This window comes from Chanos chanos, chromosome 7 (genome assembly GCF_902362185.1).
Source record: "Chanos chanos chromosome 7, fChaCha1.1, whole genome shotgun sequence".
Taxonomy (NCBI): domain Eukaryota; kingdom Metazoa; phylum Chordata; class Actinopteri; order Gonorynchiformes; family Chanidae; genus Chanos; species Chanos chanos.
This window is the reverse complement of record NC_044501.1, coordinates 34763022-34789700: the sequence shown is the minus strand read 5'-3', so window position 1 is coordinate 34789700 and position 26679 is coordinate 34763022. Positions and strand designations below refer to the sequence as shown.

The 26679-nt window shown below is 42.8% G+C and overlaps 3 protein-coding genes across 3 annotated transcripts; 2 read left to right on the top strand and 1 right to left on the bottom strand.

Moving 5' to 3' along the window:
• Positions 1–5492: 5492 nt before the first annotated feature.
• slc3a2a (solute carrier family 3 member 2a) lies at positions 5493–10873 on the bottom strand. The gene is made up of 9 exons (XM_030780572.1): positions 10799–10873; positions 9979–10192; positions 9672–9862; positions 8575–8748; positions 8086–8174; positions 7563–7699; positions 6874–7186; positions 6423–6485; positions 5493–6241 (listed from the first exon to the last, which is right to left on the bottom strand). The coding sequence occupies exons 2-9, from the start codon at positions 10167–10169 to the stop codon at positions 5894–5896; spliced, it is 1506 nt and encodes a 501-aa protein (XP_030636432.1). The 5' UTR covers positions 10170–10192; positions 10799–10873; the 3' UTR covers positions 5493–5893.
• A 3702-nt stretch (positions 10874–14575) lies between these two features.
• On the top strand, positions 14576–18488 carry snx15 (sorting nexin 15). The gene is made up of 8 exons (XM_030780499.1): positions 14576–14759; positions 15330–15365; positions 15612–15732; positions 15887–16002; positions 16261–16576; positions 16925–17077; positions 17648–17857; positions 18300–18488. Exons 1-8 carry the CDS (start codon positions 14658–14660, stop codon positions 18416–18418), a joined length of 1173 nt encoding a protein of 390 aa, XP_030636359.1. The 5' UTR covers positions 14576–14657; the 3' UTR covers positions 18419–18488.
• Positions 18489–21948: 3460 nt separating this feature from the next.
• Positions 21949–26510, top strand: prox3 (prospero homeobox 3). The gene is made up of 5 exons (XM_030779908.1): positions 21949–22084; positions 23414–24998; positions 25234–25341; positions 25739–25939; positions 26143–26510. Exons 2-5 carry the CDS (start codon positions 23442–23444, stop codon positions 26329–26331), a joined length of 2055 nt encoding a protein of 684 aa, XP_030635768.1. The 5' UTR covers positions 21949–22084; positions 23414–23441; the 3' UTR covers positions 26332–26510.
• Positions 26511–26679: the final 169 nt, after the last annotated feature.

The window sequence follows — 26679 nt, the reverse complement described above, 5'->3', positions numbered from 1 at the left end:
AGAGAGAGAGAGGGAGAGCGAGAGAGAGAGAGAGAGAAGCTGTGCGGAGGCGTATAGGGGATGGTTAGATCGTCGGTACGACACTGAGCCTTAGTCTCTCTGATCTCTCAAACACTTCGTCATTGTGATCCTGGAAACAGAAAAAAAAAAAAAAAAACCATCACAAACAGAAGAGAGAAAGAGAGAAAAAAAACACTCGATTCTGTCCCAGACCTCACATACAGCTCTCAGTTTGACAAAGCGCCTGCACCCCCCCCACCCCCCATCTCTTTCTTTCTCAATACTTCTTCCACCATTTTCTTCTTCTTTAAATTTTAATCCGTTTTAGAAAATCAAATGCAATTTCACAAGTAGACGTCTCAGTGTGAAACCACACACACGACACAAAAAATTCATTTGCTAACGGAGACTTTTTATATATTAGTCATTTTTTACATTTTTTTTTTTTTTTCTCAGACGAGTAAAGGGATTCCTGTGATTAGCACCATCATTACACCTCAATTACGCTGGCACCGAGGCATGAATGTTTGTTTTAGTCATTGTTCAAAACAGGTGGTAGATGAAGGCCTGAGGATGAAGAGGAGGATAAAAGGTCACACAAGGGTCAAATTGTATTGTTGCCAGTTTTGTATCTTTACACAGTCTTGTTCCGACCTTAAAACAATTCTGAGGGTTGGCTTTGATCGATTGTTTTTTGCCTTTTTGTTCACTCGTGACTGAGATGCTTGCCGTTAGCATCCTGCCAGAAGTTATGCTTAGCACAAGTAGCCGAACTCCCAGTGCTAGCAGCTAAGGATGCTAACAGTTAGCATCTCCAAACTCTGCCACAATCAGTGAAATACATCAGTATACTCCATGTATTTACAGGGAAGAGCACAGTAGTGAAAAGATGAAAAATTAGTACATTAGTCCTTCACTGAACCCTGGTACAGTGCATTCAGCAACACAGTGAACGAAGTACTGTTTTGGGTTTTTTTTTTCCTTCTGATTTCTGGTACAACACCGTATTTTTTTGGTACGATGGTACGTTGGCACAGCATACATAAACAAAAATATTAAAATCCAAGAAGGCTGAACGCCATAGTAGTGCACTGAGTGAATGATTGAGCCCTGAAGTTTATAAAAAAAAACTTATGCAGCAAACTGAAGCCACAGAACAACTCTAGATGCTGTAAAACTTAGGAAAGCCAGGGTTGTGAAAGCATAGTTTGAAGAAAACAGTGGCCAGAGAAACTGAAAGAACTGAAATCCAAAACAACTGAAATGTGTATTTGTTTTTTCCTTATGTTTGAAAGTATAAAACAGTTCTAATGTTAGATGAGGCATTAATAACAATACTCATTTTCCATTGGAAAATCAATAGAAATTTTCAGCGACACATTTAAGCAGTCAGTCACTCGAACCAAAGCTCGGCTAATGCGCTGTTTTCTTTGGGTAAAGACATTTTATTTTGCAATGTGTCTGTGTCACTTTACAAGGGTCAGTGTACGACACAGTTTTCAAACTTTTAAGCTTTACAACCAAAGGGAGTGAGCAAGTCAAACCAATATTACGCTCACTTCACTCAGATGACCAGGTCCAGTCTCTGTCTTCAGACTCTGTACCCAATTCACTTTCACGCACACAGAGGACAATAACAGAAATAGGGTTTAAAAGAATTTGCTAAGCGACAATTACACTGGTATTTTGAATGCGTACTTGATGCCAGCTAACAGCAGAGTTGTGGAGGGACGGGGGTCTTTTGTGCATGTAAGACAGATTCTGACTATGAAGATGAAGCTAAAGATAGGGAAGGTGAGGGAGGTGACTATGCCCCACTAAGACTGAGAGACAGGCATGACTGTGCAACGAACGGAGGACGGTTTCATATTGGCAAGAGGGGGCGTTCTCTCTCTCTCTCTCTCTCTCTCTCTTTCTCTCTCTCTCTCTCTCTCTCTCTCTCTCTCTGTGTCTGTCTGTCTCTTTCTCTTCCTCCGTCAGTCAAATTTAATACCACAAAAAAACAAAAGAGAAACTTTTGTAGAAAACTCTCAGAGAAAACGAGAGAAGCTCTTGACAGAGAAGCGAGAGAAAATCTACTGTGTAAAATGTATGAAAAGTCACATGGGGTCTAGAGATTTAGGAATGAAACAGATGGAATATGTAATAGAGAAATGATGAGGTCTGATTAATCTACTGTACACCGGCTCATTTCAGACTTCGACAAGGTGATAAGGAATGAGTGTTACACAACGGAGCAGTTTGAGTGATTGATGTTTAGATGTGAGATCCGCCTCTTGTCAAAAGATACCAGCGCATGCTCACTGAAACTATCGAAACACCTTATTCTCCACCGTCACAGGTCGCCAAGAGTCAAAGTGAAACACCCTTCCCCACACACACAGACACACACACACATATACACATGCACACATATATACACACACGCATACAAGCACACATATACACGTAGAACTAGCACATGTTCCACACAAAGTCCCGCGACCACATACTGTCATAGCAAGACAGCGACGTCGCTTTTTACCAGAAACCCGCCGTTGTCGTCGGTGAGCGTCAAATATCACCCCGTCCCAAAAAGCTTTCAGGCGTGTATATCACCTCACCGACTTCACAATTATTACCTCAGCCCCTGACCTGACCCAATTACAGTAATGGCAATTCATAATGTTCACTCACTCTCAGACAATATTAATCTTTTGTTGAACTTTTCCGCCTTACAGTAACGTTCTCTCATCGCAGAATATTCTTTTAGCCTTACCCCAAAACTGGATTAATTTACAAAATAGATTAGCTTCTTAATGTAAAAGTTCAGTCTTGTCTTGCGCTGAACAAACAGTAGCTTATTGCTCTGCAAAAGCTAAATAACTTAGAGTGTTGGAGTATTGTCAAAGTTGAAGAGAGAGAGAGAGAGAGAGAGAGAGAGAGAGTCAACCCAAAGTAAAATGCGTCTACTGTGAGTAAGACATTAATGAGGTGCCACATCAAAATCAAAATCAAAATATTTCTGTTACTGTGGAAAACCTATAAAGAAAATCCAATCTTAATTTATACTGGGATACTTCAACATTGTCGTCAGTTTCAGATGCGTATTTGAAATACATATTGTTTCTTGTGTGATGTCTAACAACATGTTTGACAGACAAAAAAAAAAGAAGAAAAAAAAAGGTAAGTCCACCAAGACTTTCAGCAGAATAAAAAAAACTAAAAAAAAAAAAAAACACCATGTATACAGAAATGAATACATCAAAAGATTTGGAATTTTTTCAAGCTTTTTTTTTTCCCCTTCCATTATTAACAAGTTATTAAGCGTTACTTTCCCTAGTCATGTTTTGCAGAGCAGATGTGTGAGCAGTCAGCATATCCTTTGTTCCACAACACTGATATATCAAGACAATAGCATAGTGAGTAAATTCACACTCAGGTTAAAGGAAAGTTTTACATTTGTCGGCTTGATGAAGTCATTTGATAAGAGCGTCTAAAACACACACACACACACACACACACACACACACACACACACACACACTTCGTTCAGATTTGATATGTATGTCGTAAATCAAAGTTTTAGCAAGATTTCTGATGTTAGGGGGGTATTGGAATTGTGAAGCCTTATACCAGGTGAGCTTAAGAAATGAGATGAAAAAAAAAGTCGGTGAGATGACTTGAGACAAACATTCATTGATAAAGAGCACACACAAAGAAATATAATAAAGATGAGGACATGACATTTATAGAAATATCTTTTTTTTTTATCAGAGCTCCATATAAATATGCATTGGTGAGAAATATTTGACCCCTGTTATTTAACAAGAGATAAGAATGTCGCCGTTCTCTTTGAGGACTGTTTGAGGAAAGTACACGTGAAATCAGTTTAATAGGGGGGTGAATATCAAAAATAAACTAAAAAAAAAATACGTTGACGGGTTTTTTTGTTTGTTTGTTTGCTTTCGTTCTGTATTTTTTTTTTTTTTTGTTCTATGACACGTATGACGATACTCTGACATAAAAAACTTGCATCCATCATGCGGAACTTTTGGAGCATGTCATAAGTTTGATCTCTCATACGTTATGACTGTAACACTGATTTATAAATCCCCACTTATGGATGCCAACCGCGAACTTCGCGTCGTACTCACCCGATTCTACGGGTTCATTCAAAAATGGCGACTGATTTTCTGGAAATTTCATCGCTAAAAATTTTCATTTTGATATTTCTTGCAAGCTGTATGGGATTTCTGCCTGGAGAAGTACATTTGAAAGTTATCTAATTGTGCTCTTTTTTTTTCCAACACAGCACAGTCAGCTGAGAAAAGTAACTACAATTTCTCATCCCACAAAAAAAAAAAAAAAAAACATATTTACTAACTGCCAAACAGAAAAGTCCAGTAGTAATAACTGAATTTTCCACTGGTTAATTGTCACCTCTTAGTATGTGTGCAAGCGTGTGATTGTTAACCTTTCCAAATGGCGTGTATACGTGAACCATAGAGCAGTAAAGTCAATGTATTTTTTTCCCTCTTCTGAGTAGGAGGAAGTGCAAACACACAGGCCTCATGGTCGCCATGTCAGTGGGAAAGTTCACAAACACATAATGTTACCGTACGAGGGAGTTCACACACACACACACACACACACATACCCTTACTGAGTGAGGAGGTGGGGAGATGGGACGTGGAGGAGTGGGAGGGAAAGAGGGAGGGAGAAAGAGAGAGAGAGAGAGAGAGAGAGAGAGAGAGAGAGAGGAGAGATATGGAATGGCTTTATGAAACATTCAGGTTTCAGCGTGTGCAAATTTCTCATTCAGCAAACCTGTGCTCCTCTTCTCTGTTTACTGAACAACTTTACATGTTATTTTGTAATCGACAGTTGAAATTTTCAAGACTGAAGCAGAATTTACCAAGCAGGTTGCAGCTTACCAGCCAAGTTCAGTGTTTGGAGAACTTCCTACCATGAAACACTGGAGATATCGTTGTAAAATGTTTCTAAAAGTGGAATAATCTGGAAAATGTGCGCGTACGAAAAGTGTAGTACGTTTACTTACAGCTACATTGGCGAGCTCGATGAAATTTCACTCATCGCCTTTAACTCACAATCGCTTGAGTACGCTTTTAACTTGTCGACTTAAAAAATCAACTGAAATCATCCTGAACTCAGCTACATTGGGAAAGAGAACCGTGTATGCGTGACACACTTACACACACACCTGTAGGGTTCATAGTCTTCCTCTTCCTGCCCCGAGAAGTAACGGCACATGGCACTTGGCCAAAAAACGCACAAACACACACAATAGTTTGTAAGCACTCACAGAGACAAAAAAAAAAAAAAACAGAGTTAGGAACTTTTTAAACACTACATATCTAACACTGCACATATTTTTGCCAATAGTTGAATATAACGCTCACACACACACACACGTACACACACACACACACACACACATGAAATTTGCCAGAGAACACACAAACAATTTGGGCATTTTCGTAATTGATGTCTCTTTATTTTCTTCCATTTTGTCTCTCACGTACGGACATCAAATTTCTCTTTGTTCTCTACAGGGTAAACTAAACTCTCAAACTGTGACACCACTGTTTTAAGTTTTCCAGTTAATTCCCCTAAAATAAAAAGAAGGTCGGCAAAGAACATTTAAAAAAAAAAACCCGACGGACGTTTAAAAAAACGACGGTCTGTGGTGTTTAAAGGGGAAAACAGGCACTGACAATTTATACAATTCAACTTTTTTTTGTTGTTCCTGTCGCTCTGCACTGCAGTAGAAGCTCTTGGTGAAAAAAAAGACCAAAAAAACAATAAAACCACAATTGAGAGAACTTGGTGTATTTTACCCTTTGTTTTAAAGACTCCTACGCGACTGCGCGTGTGAGGGTGGGGACAATATCTAACTTGAGAAGGGGTACGACAGAAGAAGAGCTTGTTTGGGTTCTAAGACTAGCTTTTCTAGAGAAAGCATGCTGTCCACTGGCATCTTCTCCAGGTCTGTGCTGATTCGAACCTTGGCCTCAGGGGGCAGGTCTTCATGGGTCAGCGTCATGGTAACGGGTGCGTCTCCCCAGTTGACAGCGGTTATGAAACGCTCGCTCTGGTCCCACAGGCGAAGGAAGGCCAGGGAGGAGGAGGAATTGTGGAGAGGAATGTACTCCCCGTGGAGGAGAGCTCGTTCTTTCCCTCTCAAGTCGCTAAGACTTTTAAAGAAACCCCGCAACTCGTTCCTCTTTTCTCTCAATGCCTGTGAGTATGAGTGAAAGAGAGAGGGGGGGGGGAGAGAGAGAAAGAGAGAGAGAGAGAGAGAGAGAGAGGGAGAGGGAGAAGGACAGCAGTTTAAATGGTCTTTGCTCCCATGGGTTGTGCTGAAGTACAGGTAAATAAATCCGTATTTAGAAATTTGGAAAAGGAAAATGAAAACACACCTTTACTGTGGCGTTACTCTCCTCAGCGGCACTATCCAAGTCCCACAGCTCATCTAGAGAATCCTACGAGAGGAAAAACCCAACTGTCAGAGATCAGAATATCCTGTTTCATCTTCCCCAGTGTTGCTGAGTTTGTTTGATACTCTATGTTTGAACCTTAGGCTGTCAAAACACCTTTGTCAATTCCTCTGTGCATTCAATCACTCCCGTAAAGTTAACTTATACATTTCTATCCTCTCCTTTGTCTTCTTTCAATCCCTCTTTTAACTCTATTTTTTTTTTTTTGATAAACAAACACACGTGCAGCACCGCGTCTCCCCGAAAACAACAGTCAGAATTCCTTGGGTGTGAATCAAATTAATCTCCTCTCCCCTGTCTCTTTTCTTTTTTTCTCTCCATCTGTTCTTCCCTCTTATCTTTCCTTTTACTTCCCTCTAAGCCGCGCCCTCACCGTGTCAGACAGTCCGATCTCGTCTCCGCTGCTGAACACGGCCGTGCCCGGGAGGGTGAACAGCAAGGTGTGGAACGGCTGGATGGATCCGGCAGGGATCCGGGAGGCCAGGCGGCCCAGGGTTCGACCGCTCGGGTTCCAGCCCAGGCTGCCCTGGTTGCTGTTCGCGTAGAGTGTCTGGATCGTCCTGGCCTGGTCCGTACCGGTCTGACCCGGGTCAGGTAGTCCCGACAACAGCAGATCCACGGAAGAGCGGTTCAGCATTTCAGAGGCTTCGTCAGCTGTCAGACCCTGTACTGCACCCATAAGAGCACTGAGGGGGAGAGAGAGAGAGAGGGATAGAGAGAGAGAGAGGAGTGAGAGAGGTTCAACATTAGTAATCTGAAAACATTCTGTTTGTACAACTAATTACAAACAAAATGCTTCTAATTAAGGTAAAACCTCAGCTGACAACATTACCATGGATCAGAGAACATTAACTCACATTATAATATAACTTATTACCGTCTGATTACTGACTGCTAACTTTCCAGTGGAAAAAAAATTGTTGTTACATCTGACAGCCACCGGATGACGCAACACAGTTAGTACCACCTTTGGCCAGCAGGTGTCACGTGTTTAAAGGCCCGTACAAAACGTTGGGCTTTAACTTGCTAGGTTCGTCGCCATAACTACAGTGGTGCTATTACATTTTTTTAGTGTCCTCCGTCCTGTTGCCCTGGACAACCGCCACAATGTCAGGCCAGGCAGAGGTGGTACTGATCTCCCTCAGGCTGGATACCAAAAATCCATCCACTCCTTTACTGATCCAGTAGGTTAAAGCAGCCTGTGTTAGAGAAAGACAATACAAAACACCTATCACACAGTGCGTCATCTATATATCATGTCATATTATCTCTCTCCACCAAAACATCGTTTTAACGGCTCCATTTTTACTGATTTACTGACTAAGCGCTGTAGTGAATCGAAATGAACATGACTGGATCAAAAAAGCAACAACTATTTATGTTTTAAATAAACCAGTGGAAAAAAAAAATGTTTATTTGAATTGTTGTCGTTGTGTTTAAACACTTCAGGTGTTTGTCCTTCTCTGTTCACTCAGAGTAACTTTGTACTCATTCGTCCAACCTTTCTTATTAGTTATTTGAATATTAAATATTAAACCAGCCAACCCGGTCTCTAAAATGTCTCTCCGGCCCCGGGGATTCTTACCTTGAGTTGCTGTGCCACAACGGAAGCCTGTCCGAACCAAGCCTGCAATCCCTCGTAGTTTGGCGTCAGATCCAACAATATGGAGAGACCTGGATGGAGAATAACGGGGGGGGGGGGGGGGGGTGTCAGGGAAATAGGTCAACCTTACAGGAGCGTAAGACTTTTCTGTTTTTTTTTTTTCTCCTCTCCGTATAAAGCCTTGGGTCATTTTGGGTTTTTTGTTTTTTTTTCTCTCTGAGCTTTAAGTTCGCGCGGAAACGCGGCTTAAAGACATTTTAAAGTAACAGACCGTGACGGACGGTCAGAAAAAAAAAAAAAGGCAATTAGAAATCAGAGAGCTCGTGTTTTAAAGAGACAAGGTAAAAGCTTTAAGGAAAAGTCAAACGTCCTCACCAGACGTGAGGCGGGAATGTAAGGGGCTGATCGATTTTTTTTTTTTGAACACTCCATGGTGAGGGGAACGTGAAAAAAGGTCGACTGAGGTCTCACCCTTTTTGTGAGCGCGTTGCAGAAGGCTCTCCATGTCTTCATTTGAACCCACCAGGGAATCCACAGATGTCAGGTCTAGTGTGCTCAGCTGGTCTTTCTGGACTCTGTGCAAAGGCCCCAGAATCAAACCTTTCACCTTAAGCTGTCCCAGACTGTCCAGTTTCTCCTCAATCACTACAGAGAGAGAGAGAGAGAGTGAGAGAGAGAGAGAGAGAGAGGAAGAGAGAGAGAATATTAGTTGCTCATGGATTAGTGTGACCCAGTTTTAGTAGCTTAGGAACTTAATAGCCTACTTATTAATGATTTTCAATGTTTAAAAACAGCAACATTTGTTTGAGATCAGTTGTTGTATACTGTTCATGAGTCATCAGGCTACAGAGTGTGCCTGTGTGTGTGTGTGGGGGGGGGGGGGGGGGGGGGGGGGGGCTAAGTAAAATTGCTGAGTAAAAAAGGGCAAATGTGGAAGTTTGGTTTCTTGGTGATGTAAGCAGACAGAGTGAGTAAAACAGTTTGTTCAGCATGTGCGTTCCTGGCACGAGACAGTCACAAGACGCTCATGGTGAGTGACAAAGCTCACTAATGAGACCAGCTGTAACCAGCTCCAACTCACATCACTGGCCTGCCAGCAACTACTTACAGAGCAATATTGACCAAATTCAGACTCTGAAATGCACGTCAAAGCCCTGTCTTGTGATCTGTGTCATGCTCGTGTGCAAACACGGAAACTAACAGAAGGCCACACTGTTCAGATACTTTACATTAAAACAGAACGTGAATATTTTACTCCCCCTCCCCTTTTTACTTTACAAAACTGTGACCATTAAGACAATACACTGTCATAATAATGAACAGTGTATCTTTTAATACAACACATTTATATATCTGGAACTTTGTAGTCCTTTCCTAGTATTCATTTTTAGCATGTACAGTTTATGAGTTTATGTATAAATATTGTTTGTGTGTGTGTGTGTGTGTGTGTGTGTGTGTGTGAGGGGTGAGGTCTGCGCTGGCATTAACAGAACCAGCTGGGGTAGGCTAATTTAGTCCCACTGTTCACGTGGTTAGCAATAGGTTTTCTGATCTTGTAGAGTCCTCACCCTTGAGGCCACTGCTCTCAGAAAGACCTTTCACGTCAGCTATCTCGTACAAAGGACCCTCATTCCACCAGTTCATTTCTGGGATGGGTTTACATTTGGGTGCCTGGACAATGATAACTATTGCTCCAGCCAACATGCCGACCCAACCTAGCCAGAACAGAACCAACAAGATCCATCGAGTGCGGACCCACCTGAGAGAAACGAGAGATATGTGGTTAAAATGCAGTCTGCGTGGTATCGTTTTCGTGCAGGCGTAGTGACGTGTAATGGAGTTTCGTGTGCATGTGAAATTGTAGGGTGCCTTTACCCCGCAGTCCCTGCTACTTTCATCAACTCGTCTTTGGAGAGTCCGGTAAATTTCACATCGTTATCGTCTGGAACTTTCACCTTTACACAGCCGTTTTTCTCTGCCGCAGCTGGGGTGTCACCCGTCATCGGCTGCTTCTCCTGATCCAACTCATTGAGTTCCACTTCTTTCATTTCAGCCTCTCTACTCATGGTGTTTCGGTGATATTTTATGTCTTTAAAAAAGTAACAGATTATCAGTTCGATACAATATCAGCCGAAGCCTCCTTGTCTAAAAACTCAATACCCGAGCCGGCATAGCCATTGCAAATAAGCGTAACAGTTAGGCTGCCACAAGACGTTCGACCGTTACGCCACCTTAACAAAAAACGCACAGCTAGTGTATGATTAAAAAAATTCACATGTAACAATTATATCGTGTTTTTGTATACCTCCTAAACAAACCACACATCCCCAAAACCCTTGAAACACGCACCTACATCTAAAAGGATACTTTTGATGTATGCAGGCTATCTGGTGAAAAATGAAATTTCACGTGAGCTGAGTGTAAAAGATAGTCGCAGAGAACGCACACTTTAAAGTTCACGCACTTATAGGTAATACGACCAAGAACATTACCTCGCTGGTTAAGTTACATTGTTAATTATTCTCACATTGAGCCAACATCACAAACGCTGGTCGCGATAAAAAAAAAAGAAAGAAAGAAAAGGAAAAGACAAGCCTTTAAGTCTTAGAAACGCAAGTAGCTGGTCTCATATGGCTTGTTTAACTTCAGTTCTTGATAAATATGGTAAATAGTCGTACACTCCAAAGCAGCCTACCTATAAAACGTTAAAATCCTGGATCCTGGGAGTTGACCCCTTCCTCATGCGCTCAAGTCGAGAGACCAACACAGTCTGCGATTAGTTAGTGATGTGGGCAGTATTTATAGTGTGGGGTGAAATTTCGTCGTCCCAAGGGCTGCTGTAGGCAATGAAAGGTAGAGTAAACGGCCTATAACTGCGCATTTTTAATAAATACAGTTCAATATAATAAATTATGTTAAGTGTAGCGATAGAAGCTTAAAGTATTGTCAATTAGACACGAAAATACAACATACACATGCACTATTCATTTTAATCAGCACAATTTAAAACGTATATATACGTTATATATATGTATGTTTGTATGTATGTGTGTATGTATGTGTATATATATATATATATATATATATATATATATATATATATATATTTACACCTACTTGTAAATATATAAATATATTTACAAATAGGTGTCATGGCTGGTTTCTAAGCAGGCTGGTCAATTTCAGGGGGCAATGTTCCACCTTAAAACTCTTTCATCCCACTGAAAAATTCGCCTCCACAGTGAGTTACAATTCGCATGAATAAACTGGAATGTCTCGGCTAAGCATTAGGGTGAAATGTGTTCTCTGTATTGAAGACGACAGGCGAGAAAACTAACTGCCTGCCCACGAACAAATGTACGCTAAAACTTTACCAGTGGTGATGTATTAAATAAAATTCAAATGTAAAATAATCTTTGAACTGTACAACGTCTAAATCCTGCCTTATCTCTTGTGCAATAGCTCATATAAAACAGGTGTCAGCGTATTTAAGGTGATTCAGTTGTACAGACAGCTAGCTCAGCAATAACCGGCTTCTTCTGATAAGGAATACAGTACCGTCACTTCAAGATGTTGTACTTTAGCCACAAACTGCTACCCATAAATGTAAGCTTTGTGTTGGATTTGATTCAGAGGCAAACCCTTGCATTAGCAGAAACAATAGAATTTAGTGTAAAACAACAACAACAAAAGCCCTTTTCACCAACGTGAACGTTCTTGAAACTAGTTCGTTTTTAGGTCGACTCACCGTACAGCTTGGGACCCATTTCTGTGGTAACCACTAAGTTATCAAATGACATCACATCATTCGTTGCTATTTGCTGCCATAGGAATACCATATGTCACAGCTACCCTACAACACGACACTCAAACAGTCAGTAAATATGTAAAACATGAACTAAAATGGTTGTCCTTTGTACAGCTATATCAGGCTTAGCCACTCAAAATTTTATTTTAGGGTGTCGTTGCACACTGAGAAAGATGGCATCAGCAGTCACAGTGAAGGTAGTCCTGGACACTAACACAAACACACACACACACACACACACACACACACAAGCAAACAAACATTCATTGTGAGGAGCACATGAAATTTGTTTTGATTTGGACGCCCGTGCCCTGCCCTATTTTTATTTCTTTGTATTTGTACTCCAGGAATGGGGGAGACAACCAGAACTGCAAAGTATTCCCCCAATAAACTTTCCCCTCATGCAGCCCCCCCTCCCTCCCTCCCTCCTGTGAAGGTGAACAATACCAGCTGAAGGAAAGAGGAAAGTTTGTACAGTTTGGCTTGTTTTTCTCACAGGGGGTCATGAGGCTTATGGAAAACTCTCAGCAGGGGTCAGGGTGAGTCCCCTCTTTAGTCTGTCTGATCCCCTGCCCCCGGAATTCATTCTCAAAAAACAGCAGGGACGTGAAAAAACAAAACACACATGAAAAGGGAAAAAAAAAAAAAACTGGAGCAAACTGGTTCCATCCAAGGCTTTTGAAGAGGAAAAGGATTTTGTCCTATTGTGTTTTGTGATATTGCTGTCTGCAATTGGCATCACTGTAATGTGTTTCCTTTGAAGATATTGTTGTAGATTCTCCTCTCTGTATGGTCCACTGAGTTCGTGTATGGCTGTAGCTCACCTTTCCCTATAGCCATGAATAGAGGTTTCTTTGGACCTTTACATGAAAGATAAATCGTTCAACTCAGTGAGAAGTGCTTGCACACAAGTGTGTGTATGTGTGTGTGTGTGTGTGTGTGCGCGCGCACAAAGGGGAGAGAGTTTTTATTGCGTAATCATTTGAGGCTTACATAAGAAAACGCACGTTCACTCTTTCTCCTTATCTTATAACTCCAAACCCCTCCACACAGCCTGCTCTTTCTCCACACCTCAGCATTTGTATGTAAAGAACACTGTGGTTCGACACATTATCTTCTTTCCCCACCTACTTCTCTGTCTGATTGCCTTGTTCTTCTCCCTTTACCTCCACCTCCCCTCTCTCGCTCTCTCTCTCTCTCTCTCTCTGCCTCTCTCTCTATCCCTCTGCCTCTCTCTATCTATCCACCTCCTCCTCTCTCTCTCTCTCTGCCTCTCTCTCTATCCCTCTGCCTCTCTTTATCTGTCCACCTCCTCTCTCTCTCTTTCTCTCTCTCTCTCTCCCTCTGCCTCTCTCTATCTGTCCACCTCCTCTCTCTCTCTCTCTCTCTCTCTGCCTCTTTTTCTGTCGTGCTCTAGTAAAACTGCGCTGGGTTTTGTATTAGGCTCTCTCTCTCTCTCTCTCTCTCATCTTTCTCTCTCTCATTCTCTCTCTCTCTCCCTCTCCCTCCCTTTCTGGAGAACAATGGTGGAGTGTTTTTTCCCGTGTGACAGAGTGCAGAATGTTGGCCCCTGCTTCTCCCTAGTGAGGAGAATTTCAAACAGTTCCAGGGGCACAGAGGCCGTGTGGATTACCATCGGTTCTCCCCTCACACTGCTCCTGCTCCTTTTCAGCAGCTCTTAGTCAGCGCTATGAAAACAATAGGTCTTCTTCACTACAGTTACTGTATAGTCCTTCATTACAAATCTGTATGACTTTATGACTTTATTATCTATCTCTCTCTCTCTCTCTCTGTCTCTTCTTAGATTTCATTGTTACCTCAGTAGAGTTCCTCCCCTTGCCTTTTGACATAGTATGTCGCTATATAACTCAAGAGATCTAGGGATATTCAAAATAACTGATAAGATAAAATAATAAGAGAACAAAATATTTGCACGTTCATGTGCTCACAATTTGTTTTATCATGGAGCGACCATAATCAAACTCTACAACTTTTAAGATGAATTTTATAAGGTTCTAAAAATATCTGCTTTGTGACATTTTTCATATGGTGATTTAGTCTCATGAGAACAAAGAGTCCTCTTTAGTGAATGTGATTCATGTGATAGTCTCTTTCTGTCTCTCTCTGTCTGAGAGAGTGACAGACAGAGAGAGTGTGTGTGTGTGTGTGTGTGTGTGTGTGTGTGTGTGCGCGCGCGCGCCCGATTCATTCAAGGACACACGGCGCCCCCTGCAGACTATTTTGCAGTACCTCTGATTTACAAATTGGATTACCCCCTTTGCATACATAGATAATAGGTTCCTTGGAAATTAAGGTGCCAAAGAGCTGTCGATTCTTTGCCATATCATCTGTGTACTTCAACTGACCAGTTGAGCGATTTCCCTTTCGTTTAAGGCGTGTCAGTTTTACAAAATCTGCTGCTACATTTTGCAAATACGTCGTTTTTATTATTTGAAAGAAACTCTTAGTAAGTGTCAAACAAAATTAAACAACATTTACGCTAAAGACCAACAGGATGCAAACCACCTTGTCCACGTCAAAGGTACAAATTTTGTGAAGTCCAGTGGATGACGCCAGAAAGTGAGAAGAGGCGTGACTTACAATCTGCGCATGCTTGTGTCACTAAGCAGGAAGTGATAGTCCACAAATCTAAACACCAGTACCTAAACATCAAGTCCAACGGGTCACTACAAAAACATGTGTATTTATCTTCGGTGAGATAGAAAAAGATATTAAATTGACACTGATGTCTCGGAAAACAAAGAAAGAGGAATATTATCGATTCTTCTCCGTCACAGATCCCCGTACACACGAGAAAGGACACACGGAATATAAAGTAACAGCAAGGGTCAGTTTACCTGAAGGGAAATGTATTTAATGTTTGTCATTAACCCGAAGCGAATTCTTTTGTCGTTGTTAATCATGCCATTGGCCTTGATGGCTGTCTGCAGCAGAGTAAGGCGATAACGCGTTGGTTTCATTAATCTGACCTAAAGTAAACAGCCTACTTGAATGTGACAGAATTGAATGAACTGTATTTCAGACTGTCTGCTATTTGGTGTTGTTAAAATGAAATAAGCCTTTAGACTTACTGTGTTTAAGTGAATTACTCAAAAGAAGCGTTTCCTTGAAATGAAAGTGATATGGCTATGTTATATTTGTCATTGCATCACTGCGTTGTTGTAGCAGTAGTACTGGTAGTAATATTTGTTAGTCTGCATTGGGGTATTGTTCGCCAGAATATAGAACCTTTATCCGTTGATCTCGTGACAGAACCCGTGACCCCTCCAGCCGTTTGTGTCTCTGGTCTGGCTGGCTCCTCAGATAATCAACCGATTCAAATTTTTTTTCTCCGCGGCAATTATGTGAAGTGTATTAACGTTAGTAACTCTACTGTGTCGTCATCCCCTGTCCACAGATTGTTTCAAAGAAGAGGCCAGAAGATGTGAAAGAGGTTTGTGTGACTCTGTGAGAATGAGAAAGAGTAAAATTCCAGAAATGTATGCTTCGTCACAACTTAAAGGAACCTTTTAGTGTCTGCATATTTTAGAATTTAAGATATTTCCCAGTAGGGAAAATGCAATTGGCTGTTACTTACTCAGTGATAAATTATTATGTATAATTAGCTGTAGTTTGAGTAGTCATAGTTCATTGACAATTTTCTTGGTGATTATTCACATGCGTGAGTGTTCGTGTGCAGGTAGTGGTGTGGAAGAGGTACTCAGAGCTGAAGAAGTTACATGGAGAGTTGGCATACACTCACAGGAATCTGTTCAGACGACAGGAAGAGTTTCCCTCTTTCCCTCCAGCACAATTATTCAGTATGTGCAAACAACAATTGGTGACCTAAAAAACCAGAGATTCTCGTTTTAGGGACGTCTTTTACCCTTCTGTTCTCTCATTTCTCGGATTCCTGACGTAACTGCTCTTTTTCTACTCTCGCTCTCTCTCTCTCTTTCACTCCCTCTTTCTCAGAGCGCTTCGATGATGAGGTGATTGAGGAGAGGAGGAAAGCGGCAGAAGCCATGTTGCTTTTTACCACCAACATTCCTGCTCTGTACAACAGCCCCCAGCTTAAAGAGTTTTTCAAGGTAAAACTGAAATGCTCCTCAGTATTAACTGTACTCCACAGAAGCAGCTGCTGTCAAAACTGTGAGATAGAGAGTGGTTACAGAGGTTCGGTTACGCAGCTGTAATAAAACTTATTTACACCAAAACAGTCATCAGCTTTTTGTCCCATCCCTGCATATCTCTATCTCTATCTCAATCTCTCTCTATCTTTATCTCTATCTCTATCTCAATCTCTCTCTCTCTCCCTCTCTCTCTCTCTCTCTCTCTCTGTCTTCTAGGGAGGAGAAGTGAGAAGACCATTGGAACCCTCTGCGCTCTCCTCCTCTTCATCTCTTCCCGCTCCTCTCATTCCACTGCCGGAGAATCTCTCTGAGCTGTCAGTGGAGGAGGAGGAAGGGAGAGAGGCTCCCATACAGACCCAGGAGCTGGAGACCAAACTGGGGGAGACAGAGTTAGGAGGCGATCCCGAGGTGGCAGTCGAGGCCTCCAGTGACTTGGACAGTAGTCCTTCGGAGGAGACACAGAAAGAGCCAGTGACAGAGATCAGTGAACCAGAACGACAACCACATAACAGCCCAGAACAGCCAACACAGGGTACTGCGGTTTAGCCGTTTGAATATTCAAATAATTATCTTATGTCTGCCTGAGGTGTGTGCAGTTGAGGACAAACAAACTCTGTTCTGTTTAGGCTCTTGAAACAAAGGCTTTTTTTTTTTTTTTTTTTTTTTTTTTAGAACTGCAACGTACTAATTCTCTTTTGTTTTTTTTTCCTTTTTTTTTTTGGCACAAGTTCTTATATTATGCTTTAGACGTCTTTGTCTGTTGGTCTAGACTTTGGTTTAGGCAGACAAGATCTGTTAACGTCATTCTTTCTTTCTTTCTTTCTTTCTTTCTTCATTCTTCTCTTTCTATTTTCATACTCTTTTTCCTCCTTTCGTGCAGTGCCCACTCCAGAACCTTCCAGTCCGCCGGCGACAGACCAGTCCGAGGAATTTGATTCGCTGTTTGATTCGGTTGCGGAGGCGCCTACGAGCAGTGCCGCGCCCCCTCTCTCAGACACTGACCTCGCCATCTTTGACCCGTGCGCCAAAGAAGGTCCTACATTTCCCAAAATTCCAGTTACTGTTCACATAATACCAGTATGAGCGATCTGGAATAGCGCCTCATGTTTGTCCCATGATTATAGAGTTAAAACAGCCAAAAGGCATTGTAGCCACAATTCAGATTTTATAGGTCTGTAATATGGTATTTCTGAGGAGGTGAAGGGGAAGGACAAGAGTGGCATTGTGGTCTCATTTTCTGTTTTTGTTGTTGTTGTTTTTGTTTTTTCAATCTTTATTTTGCCATCAATACTGTACTTTTATCCAATTTCTGTTTTTTATCTATCTATCTATCTATCTATCTATCTATCTATCTATCTATCTATCTATCTATCTATCTATCTGTCTGTCTGTCTGTCTACCTGTCTGTCTGTCTATCTCTCTCTGTCTCTCTCTTTTGTGCATATGTTTTTGAGGGGACGGGTGGAGTGGGGATTTCTCTGTGTGTGTGTGTGGGGGGGGGGGGGGTGCATCACTTAGTATGGACACAGTCAAGATGGATTAATTGATGTATTAAAGGCAATGTAAAATCTAAAAAAAATCTCTCTCTCTCTTTCTGTCACAGATCAGCCCAGCGGGTCTCAGGAGTATTCGGAGCTGCTGTCTGTTCCTGTGGCCAGTGCGGATGGCAGTGGTTGTGGGCCAGAGGCAGAGTACCTGACCAAGGCCGCCAGTGAACTCAACACCGCCATGGACAGAGAGAGGGAGGGAGATTTCAGCGCTGCAATCATACGATACAGAACAGCCGTGGATATACTTATCAGAGGAGCACAAGGTGAGGGAGAAAGAGAGGGAGAGAGAGAGAGAGGGAGAGAGAGAGGGAGAGAGAGAGAGAGAGAGAGAGAGAATACTGTATTATACAGATATATGGATTTGTAAAGAAGTAAACCTCTCTTCTTCTATTATGCTTTAGTAATTTTTTTTGGGGGGGGGGGTGTAAACTTGGCAAATATGAATAATCTTGCCATCAGCTAAATGAAGCCTTTTGATTGGCTGTTAAATCAATGTTCCCGCTTTGGGGAAAGGACACTGACCTCTCTGTTATTTTCCTTGTTGAGTGTTGAGTGTTTTGCAGTCAAAATGATAGTAACGGTTTATCAGCGCTTTTTTTTTTTTTTTTCCATCTCAGGAAATGGATTTGATATTTATAGACTGAGGTGGATTGTTGAGTAGAATCAAAAGCTGACACGCTCTTCATGTCCCGTTCTCTCTCTTAGAGGATCCAAACCCACAGCGCAGGGATTCGGTGAAGAGGAGAACAGTCCAGTACCTACAACATGCAGAAACACTGCTCTCCCTACATACTCCCACTCCTACTCAGGACCAGAAAACATAGAGCACCTCTCTAACACACTCCAAACACTGCAGGACAGCTCTCTCTCTTATGTGTACACACACACACACACACACACACACACGCACACATTAAACCAAACTTACACTAGAATCATGCTCTGCTACTCATCCTAATATTTTCTCTCTCACTCTGTGTTTCTCTGTCTCCCTCCCTCACACACAAACACACACACACACCCCTCCACATCCATTTTGACACCCACACTGATTCACTCACCAACGTCCCCAAATGGTTCCCTGCTATATGAAGGAGACTGGAGTGTGGTGCTATCAGAGGAACGCTAAGCTTACTACGCTGCTGGAATCAACTGGGTTATATATTTCTCATCTAATTACTCAAATCATCTCTGATACGTCATTGAAATCAGCCTTAAGAATCAGCAAGCTTTATTACCGAATTTCAACTTAATTTATGTTAGAGTGTGTGATACTCTTCTTTTGATTGAATGTTTATAATGATGTAAATTGTTTACTGTAATTGTTTTGCTGAGTTATTTTAAAAGATTTATTTGTCTGTTTTTTTTTTTTGTAAATAAGAAATTGGTACCAGTTTTCAGTGTGAGTGTAGTTTCTTCAAGCAACCACCAGGTGTCTCTGCCGAGGTCCATGCCTTGGTCAGTGTAGTTCACAAGAGATCAAGGAACTGACAATGGACATTTGGGACTTAATGTCGTGATTACTCTCAGACACTAGGGCCTTTTCCCTGCACAGACGGTGAATAGAGGGAAACAGATTGATAACTGAAAAAAAAAAAAACATAATGGGTGAAAACAGGGAGGTGATTATAGGATGAATGTGGATGATCCTTTCATTGTCTGCTGATGGAAAATATCCCTCCCTCTTTTTTTCCCCTTTCCCGTTGTTTCTCTTAATGTGGTCTTTCTCTCTCCCTCTCCCTCTCCCTCTCTCTCTCTCTCTCTCTCTGTCTACATTTTTCTGTGTTCTCTTTTAAGGGGATCAGAGAGAGGGGTGTCGGATAGAGGTTATTGCACCTGTGTGTGTGTGTGTGTGTGTGTGTGTGTGTGTGCCTGCGTGTGTTTATGTGAGTTTGTAAATGTATGTGTGTGTGTGCAGGCTTGAGAGAGGGAGAGATGGAGAGAGAGACAAAGAGGAAAAATGGGTGGGGGGTGTACTGGCATTAGCATGCTGAGAGTGTTAGTACTCAATGTCCCTCTCTCCATCCCTCTTTCAATCCCTCATTCTCTCTCTCTCCAGTCTCTCTCTCCTCAATGTCCATGGCAATTATGCCATCAAAACACTCCAGCCAAAGAGGATAATTGCAGCCAGAGTGCTGGAGACAGAGAAAAAGAGAGAGAGAGAGAGAGAGAGAGTCTGTGTGTGTTAATATCAGCTATGTTTGACTGTGTATCTGTCTATGTGTAAAAAGAGAGGGAGAACTCTGTGTGTGTGTGTGAACAGACAGACAGAGAGAGAGAGAGAGAGAAAGTGTATAAAGAGAGGAAAAAGGTTGGAGGAGGAGAGATTTGCCATCATAGACAATACGGCTAAGGTTCTTCAGCAGTACGTAAGAGCGGGTTTGGTCAGAGATCAAAGAATCTGTTTGCTCTATTAAGAGGGACCGAGCTATAGCCTACTCCATTAAACCCACACAATATGTCCTGACACATAAGCACACACACACACACACACGTTCATTACCGCTCATTAATATGGTCATTGCTCTTTTTAACACACACACACACATACACACACACATAAACAGTGAATACGCAGCACCGAGACTCGTCAGAAAAGAGGAATTAGAATGCGAAACGACAAATCAGGACAAATCATTTTCACCGGGGAGGTTTTTGTCAATCTAGAGCAGGGAGACCTATTCAGCAGCGTCTGATGCACGACTAGGACACACAGACTGTAAGATGTGGCTTCTCTGAAAACTGGTTTTGTCACAGCATTGAGCGAAGTCTGAGAGCTGTGCGCTATATACACAGACACACACATCCACTCCCAACCTGTTTTTACTGTCTTCCTCTTTTTTTTTTTTTTTTCCATCAACCCGACGTTCAACAGCCCCTCATTCTGACACATGTCTCTCTTCCTCTCTCTCTCCAACTCTATCACCTTGCCCAAGGCCATGTTTTCTCTTTTTGTCTTTCTGTCTGACTCTCTCTCTCTCTTTCTCTGTTTTCCCTCTCTTTGTCTCTCTCTCTCTCTCTCTCTCTCTCACGTACAACATTTTTATTCCATGCACATTTCGAGTCATATTACATGTTTGACCATGACTCAGTGAAAACCAGACCTTCCGATACACCCCTGACTGTTTCAAAGGACTCACGGCTGGATAGAGTTCTCAAATGCCGCATATTCCAGACTAAGACCTGCTCACCAATCACTATTTCACCTTGTCGGACTGACTCGTGAATTTTGACACTGCACGCACCTGTCAGTCAAAAGCCTTTTAGAGATACAGATCGTGTATCTGAACCTGGTCGTGTTTACTTATTTTCGCGTCGGTGACTTCACAATCGAGCTCCGGTCTGTTTGATGCACCCAGACTGCATGAGATTCAATATATTTTAAATGATCCTTTTTCAAATGGGTAAAAAGCTTCACAAAGAACAAAATGGACATAGATTTGTGAGAAAGATATCAGCTTATCCCGAAAATTACTTGAATTCACCGTGTATGAGATTCTCTCTGTGTCTGTCTAACCTTTGTATTAATCATGTCATATCTATTCAAATGTTTTTGTTTACACAGATTTTCCACCGCCAGCTCTTTTATTTAAAAAAGGGCTTTGTGTCACACTTCTTGTTTCCATAACAACAGCGACCGCTTGGTTATTGTGGGTTGGTTGTTTGAGGGTATTGCTGTGAAGTGGGGGAGACAGAGAAATGGTGACAATAAAAGATAGGACATTTGAGAGAGAGAGAGAGAGAGAGAGAGAGAGGCCTTTCATGAGCTGTCTCAGATAGTATTTTTACAGTTACGAGGAGGACGAGGTATTACGGGGCTGTCATTTTGTTGGTTGTTTTTTTTTTCTCCGTAAATCTATGTAACAGTGTAACAGACTACCAAAATTACCTTCACGGCGCTACGAACGTGAATTGAATCTCTTTTGGAACAGTTCATGACCACATACTGTCAGCCTTGGAAAAGACTTACGTACTAACGTTACAGTAGTCTCATCAAATAATATGTTAATAATCGACTTGTCTCCAGAGAGTGAGTTTCAGTAGCACCGTTAAACACTCCTAAGTGTAAACGACGCTTAGGGAGCCAATAAAATACAGTGAAGTATCAAATCAAACCGTTTCTCATTGGTGGAGGCACTTTGCCGAGTAGTTACCCCACGTGGAGAGAGAGAGAGAGAGAGAGAGAGTGAGAGAGAGAGAGAGAGAGAGAGAGAATTTGTGTGGACAGTGGCATGGAATGGAGGGGGCAGCACAAAGTGACGGGCGACGGACATCCCTCCCTCGCACCTCTACGCCTACTGAGCAATTACAACGCGATAGTAAGCGAGGATGGGAGATGGACAGCGAGAGATAGGAGGAATTGCAATAACAGGAAACTCGGCAGCGTTTTCCGCGTTGATGCTCTCGATGACCACCGGGAACAACTGACGGACACGCAGTCGGGGAAAAAAAAAATCACGGTTAAACTCACGGACAGGAGTCGTTGTCAGGTAGACTGTTAAGTTCTTTTGAATCTTTAATGGTAAACGGCATATCTGCGTAGTTGTTTGCCCTTGACAAATATCTGTGCCTATTTATATATCTGCGACATAGTGGTTGTCAGTTTACAAATGTCGGTGCGGTACGTCATCTCAACCGCGCTGGAATTTTATGTGACAGATGTGGTTAAGTGTTGGATACATTTTTTTTTACGACCAGAACAACCTCGATTAAAAATTCTGTAGATGTTCGCTTGCTTGGTTTATCAATTAATGATCAAATATTAGCGCATTGCCCCCCCCCCCCCCCTCCTCCCCGTAATTTTCTCGAGTGTATTCTCTTGTCCATCTGTTAAAATTTTAATGGTATTTCAACAGCGTTATCTGGCTGATAATCCTGTATGCCATCTGTGTCTTTCTAGTTGCTATGAAAAAGATGCAGTCTGAGGTATTTGTATTAATCTGTTTAGCGAGAATTGATTTTATTTTGCATGATGTTCTGTCCCAAATATTTTACGGTAAAATAGCCCATCCATCTATCTGATAGATAGACAGACAGACAGACAGACAGATAGATAGATAGATAGATAGATAGATAGATAGATAGTCCTCGTCAAATAAGCGAATGATCATTTCCAGTTTTATTGACTCAAGTCCCATTTTAGCATATTACATAGTGGAAATAATCTTATTTGATATTATAACACAGGAATATTTTTTGAAAATTGTGTTGTGCTAAATTTACCAAAATGTAACACAGTGGTGCCTTTACCCTCTGGGACACAGTAATTTCATTAAAAATGTTTACTTTTTTTCTCCTCCCTGTGTGTGTGTGTGTGTGTGTGTGTGTGTGTGTGTGTGTGTGCGTGCGCGTGTGAGTATGTGTGTGTCTGTGTGTGTCTGTGTGTGTGTATGCGTGTGAGTATGTGTGTGTGTGTGTGTGTGTGTGTGTGTTCGCGTGCATGCGTCTGCGTGTGCAAAAAAGAGAGTGTCTGTGTGTATGTGTGTGTGTGCATATGTGTGTGAAGGATGGGGGTTATAGAATCAACAACCTGAATAAACAGAAAGTACAGCTGTCAGTGAACTGATAACACACACAGACACACACACACACACACAGAGAGAGAGAGAGACAGAGAGAAAGAGAGAGATGGTGATGACGATAATGATAAGCAGATCAGATGAGGTTTTGAAGTGTTAGATAAATTCATGTATTTATGACTCTGTGCCATCTATGGGGTTTATAGATATGCTAATCTCTTCTTTCTGGCTGTGTTTCTGGCATTATTATGTTGACCAATATAATTCCCTACCGATCTCTGTCTCTGTCTTTTTAACCAGAAACCAAAATCTGAGGTGTTAAGGGGCAATGGATTCACCCTCAGATCTATTTCGCCAGCAACCATCTCAAATGTGCCCCTTTGGCCTGTATGCCAGCCCTCGTGGCAGTACCCCCACTGCCCCGCTCTACCCTGGAGGCAGCCCACCCAACTACCCTCTCATTTCCCCTCTACTGCATTCCAACAGTGCCTCCCAGAGGTGGGGAGGCTACCAGCACCGACAGAGCTTTTTCCCAGGACCTCCACTTAACAACAAGATGGATGAGGGGGTTGATGAGGAAGTGGAGGATATGTTTGGAGCGAGGGAGCTTGGGAGAGGCGTCAACACAATGTCACAGCTCATTCCTGGATGCACTAGAAAAGTGTCAGACCCCGAGCCCTGGAACCAGGATGTAAGGAGGGAGAAACGACTAAGGATGGACAATGGAATCAGAGGTGAAGGAGAGATGGATCGGGAGAGGGAGGGAGCGAGGAGAGATCTGCCTCGGTCGGCAAGGGAGGAGAAAAGGATGGAGGAGGAGGAGGAAGAGAGAAAGAGGAAAGGAAGAAGGGAGGGGAGGCAACGACAACGGCAAGAGTTGAAGCTTCAGCTGGAGGAAACTCGTGGAAGACTCCTGGAGCTCCAGAGAAAAGTATGGAGAGTTTACGGAGAGCAGCAGACGGAGGAGGAGCAGAAAGGAGGTGAAGAGCGAGGAAGAATAAATATGGAGGAGGTGGCGGAGATATTCTCAGACGAAGAGAGAGATGATCCAGTCGTCTGCTCCGGGGAATCTCGTCACCTCAGAGCTTCTAGCAGAGGTGAAGACAGAGACAGAAACGGGTCTGAGATTTTTCCGGACGGTACGTTGGATGAGGATCCAGAGTTGGATGGTGGAGAAGTGTGGTTTGGGTGTAGTTTGGTTCGAGGAGAATGGGAAAGCCCCGCTGGGGGTCAAAAGTTTGCGCAAGCCCTTAAAAAGGAACTGGCCAACGCTGTGGCACGGGTCATTGACAGGGTCGTCCGCCTTTACGCAGAAACCGACCCCTCACCTCCCAAAGTTCTCCTTCATGAGACTCCTTCGAGGAGGACGTTCGTTTCGAACCCAGATGACAAGCAGAGACCAAGTAGAGCAGCCTCCCATGTGGAGCAGGAGGAGATGGAGGCATTACCTCTAGTTGCAAAAAGACCTCAGGAGAAGAGGACTCCCCTCCCTCAGGGCGTACAGAGGAACCCACTCCTACCGCAACCCAATCCAACCCTTCCGCCCCTGCCTCAGGCTCCAGTCCCTGCTCTACTACCCACCCGAAACAAAGACCCCTTCCTGCCTTCCTACCCTCCTAAGCCACCCCCTTTTCCTCTACCATTGCTCCACTACACCATGCAGCACCTGTTTGCCCGATCCCTCTCCAACCTGCCCCTGCACAAGGACTGCCTCTCCTCCGAACCCTTCCTGGATTTCCGCTCTCATGCTCCTTCTTTCCCGCCTCTCCCGCTCCTGAGCCAGCTAGACCCTCCTCTCTCAGACCGAGGTAGAGATGGAGGGATTAGAGGAGGAGGAGGAGGAGCAGATGGGGGAGATTCAACCCTTTACCTTGGCGCTGGGTCGATATCCTATCTTCTAGCAAAAGAGAGAAAGAGAGAGAGAGAGAGAGAGAGAGAGAGAGCAAAAGAAAATGACAGATTGATAATAGCTAATAATTGTTGTATGAACTTGAAAGAATTAGTTACTTGCCACATGTCTTTGTGTACGTATGTGTGTGCGTGCGCGTGTGTGTGTGTGTGTGTTTGTGTGCACTCGCATGTGTGTTTTTGCGTTTTGAAAAACCCTTAACTGTTCATACTCTCAGGAGGGTTTATCCCCATGTCATCTGAAGAAAGCTAAGCTCATGTTCTTCTACACTCGCTATCCCAGCTCCAACACTCTCAAGACTTACTTCCCTGATGTAAAGGTGCTGTTTCCTCACAGTGGAACCTCTGGTCCCGTGTGACAAACCATGAATTGAACATCTTCTACAATATAGCAGTTTACAGTAGCACCATATACTGTAGCTACAGTAGCGCAATTCGTATAAAAGACATCTCTCATAGTTCAGTGTATTATTGTTCTGCATAAACTGGCTGACTGGTGAAATATTACTGTTTATATACACTGTAATACAGTGTGGAGTTTTATGCACTACAGCTTTGTAGAGCTGTTTTAATACATATGCTTTTTTGTGATTGTGGGACCCAGTAGAACACAAAGCGCATCTGTTCAAATACATCTGTTCCTACAATATTTCTAATTTTACAATATGAATATTGTGAGATTAATACTAATCTTTTTCTCTTCTCTTTTATCCACAGTTCAATCGTTGTGTCACCTCTCAGCTCATCAAGTGGTTCAGTAATTTTAGGGAGTTCTTCTATATCCAGATGGAGCGCTTTGCCCGGCAGGCAGCCAGGGAAGGCCTTCCTGCAGCCAGGGATGGAGCACTGCGGCTTGGCAGGGATTCAGAACTGTACCGCATCCTTAACATGCACTATAACAAGAGCAATGATTACCAGGTATGTGTGCCTGTGTGTGTGTGTGTGTGCATGTGTGCGTACGTGTGTGTGTACGTGTGTGTGTGTTTGCGTACGTGAGTGTGTGTGCGTGTGTGTGTGAGTGTGTGTGTGTGAGTGTGTGTGTGAGTGTGTGCGTGTGTGAGTGTGTGTGTGTGTGCGTGTGTGTGTATTCTTGTGTTAATAACTGCTTGTGCTCTCTCTAGGTTCCTGACAGGTTTCTGGAAGTGTCCGAGCTTGCCCTGAGGGAGTTTTTCTCTGCCATCCAGAGTGGCCGTGATGCTGACCCCTGCTGGAAGAAATCCATCTACAAGATCATCTGTAAACTGGACAGTCCAGTGCCTGACAGCTTCCGTTTACCAGGCTGTCCTTTAGACGCACACCGCATGGCCTAAGGAACAACACACACACATGCATAGATGCATACAAGCACAGACCCTGTATGGCATAGTGAACAAAGTGTACACAAACACACACACACACACACACACACTCTCGGTAGGTTCTGAGGAACAAAGAACAGATGTATGCACGTGCGCGCACACACACATGCACACACACACACACACACACACACACACACACACAAATAATGAGCTAAAGAGTGTGACTTACACATGCAAACAGATATATGTACACACATTCACGTCGCATTGGGAACAAAGCATGTTTATGCTTAGTAGGACCTGAGGAACAAAGCACATGCATGCAAGTCCACACACACACGCACAAACACACACACA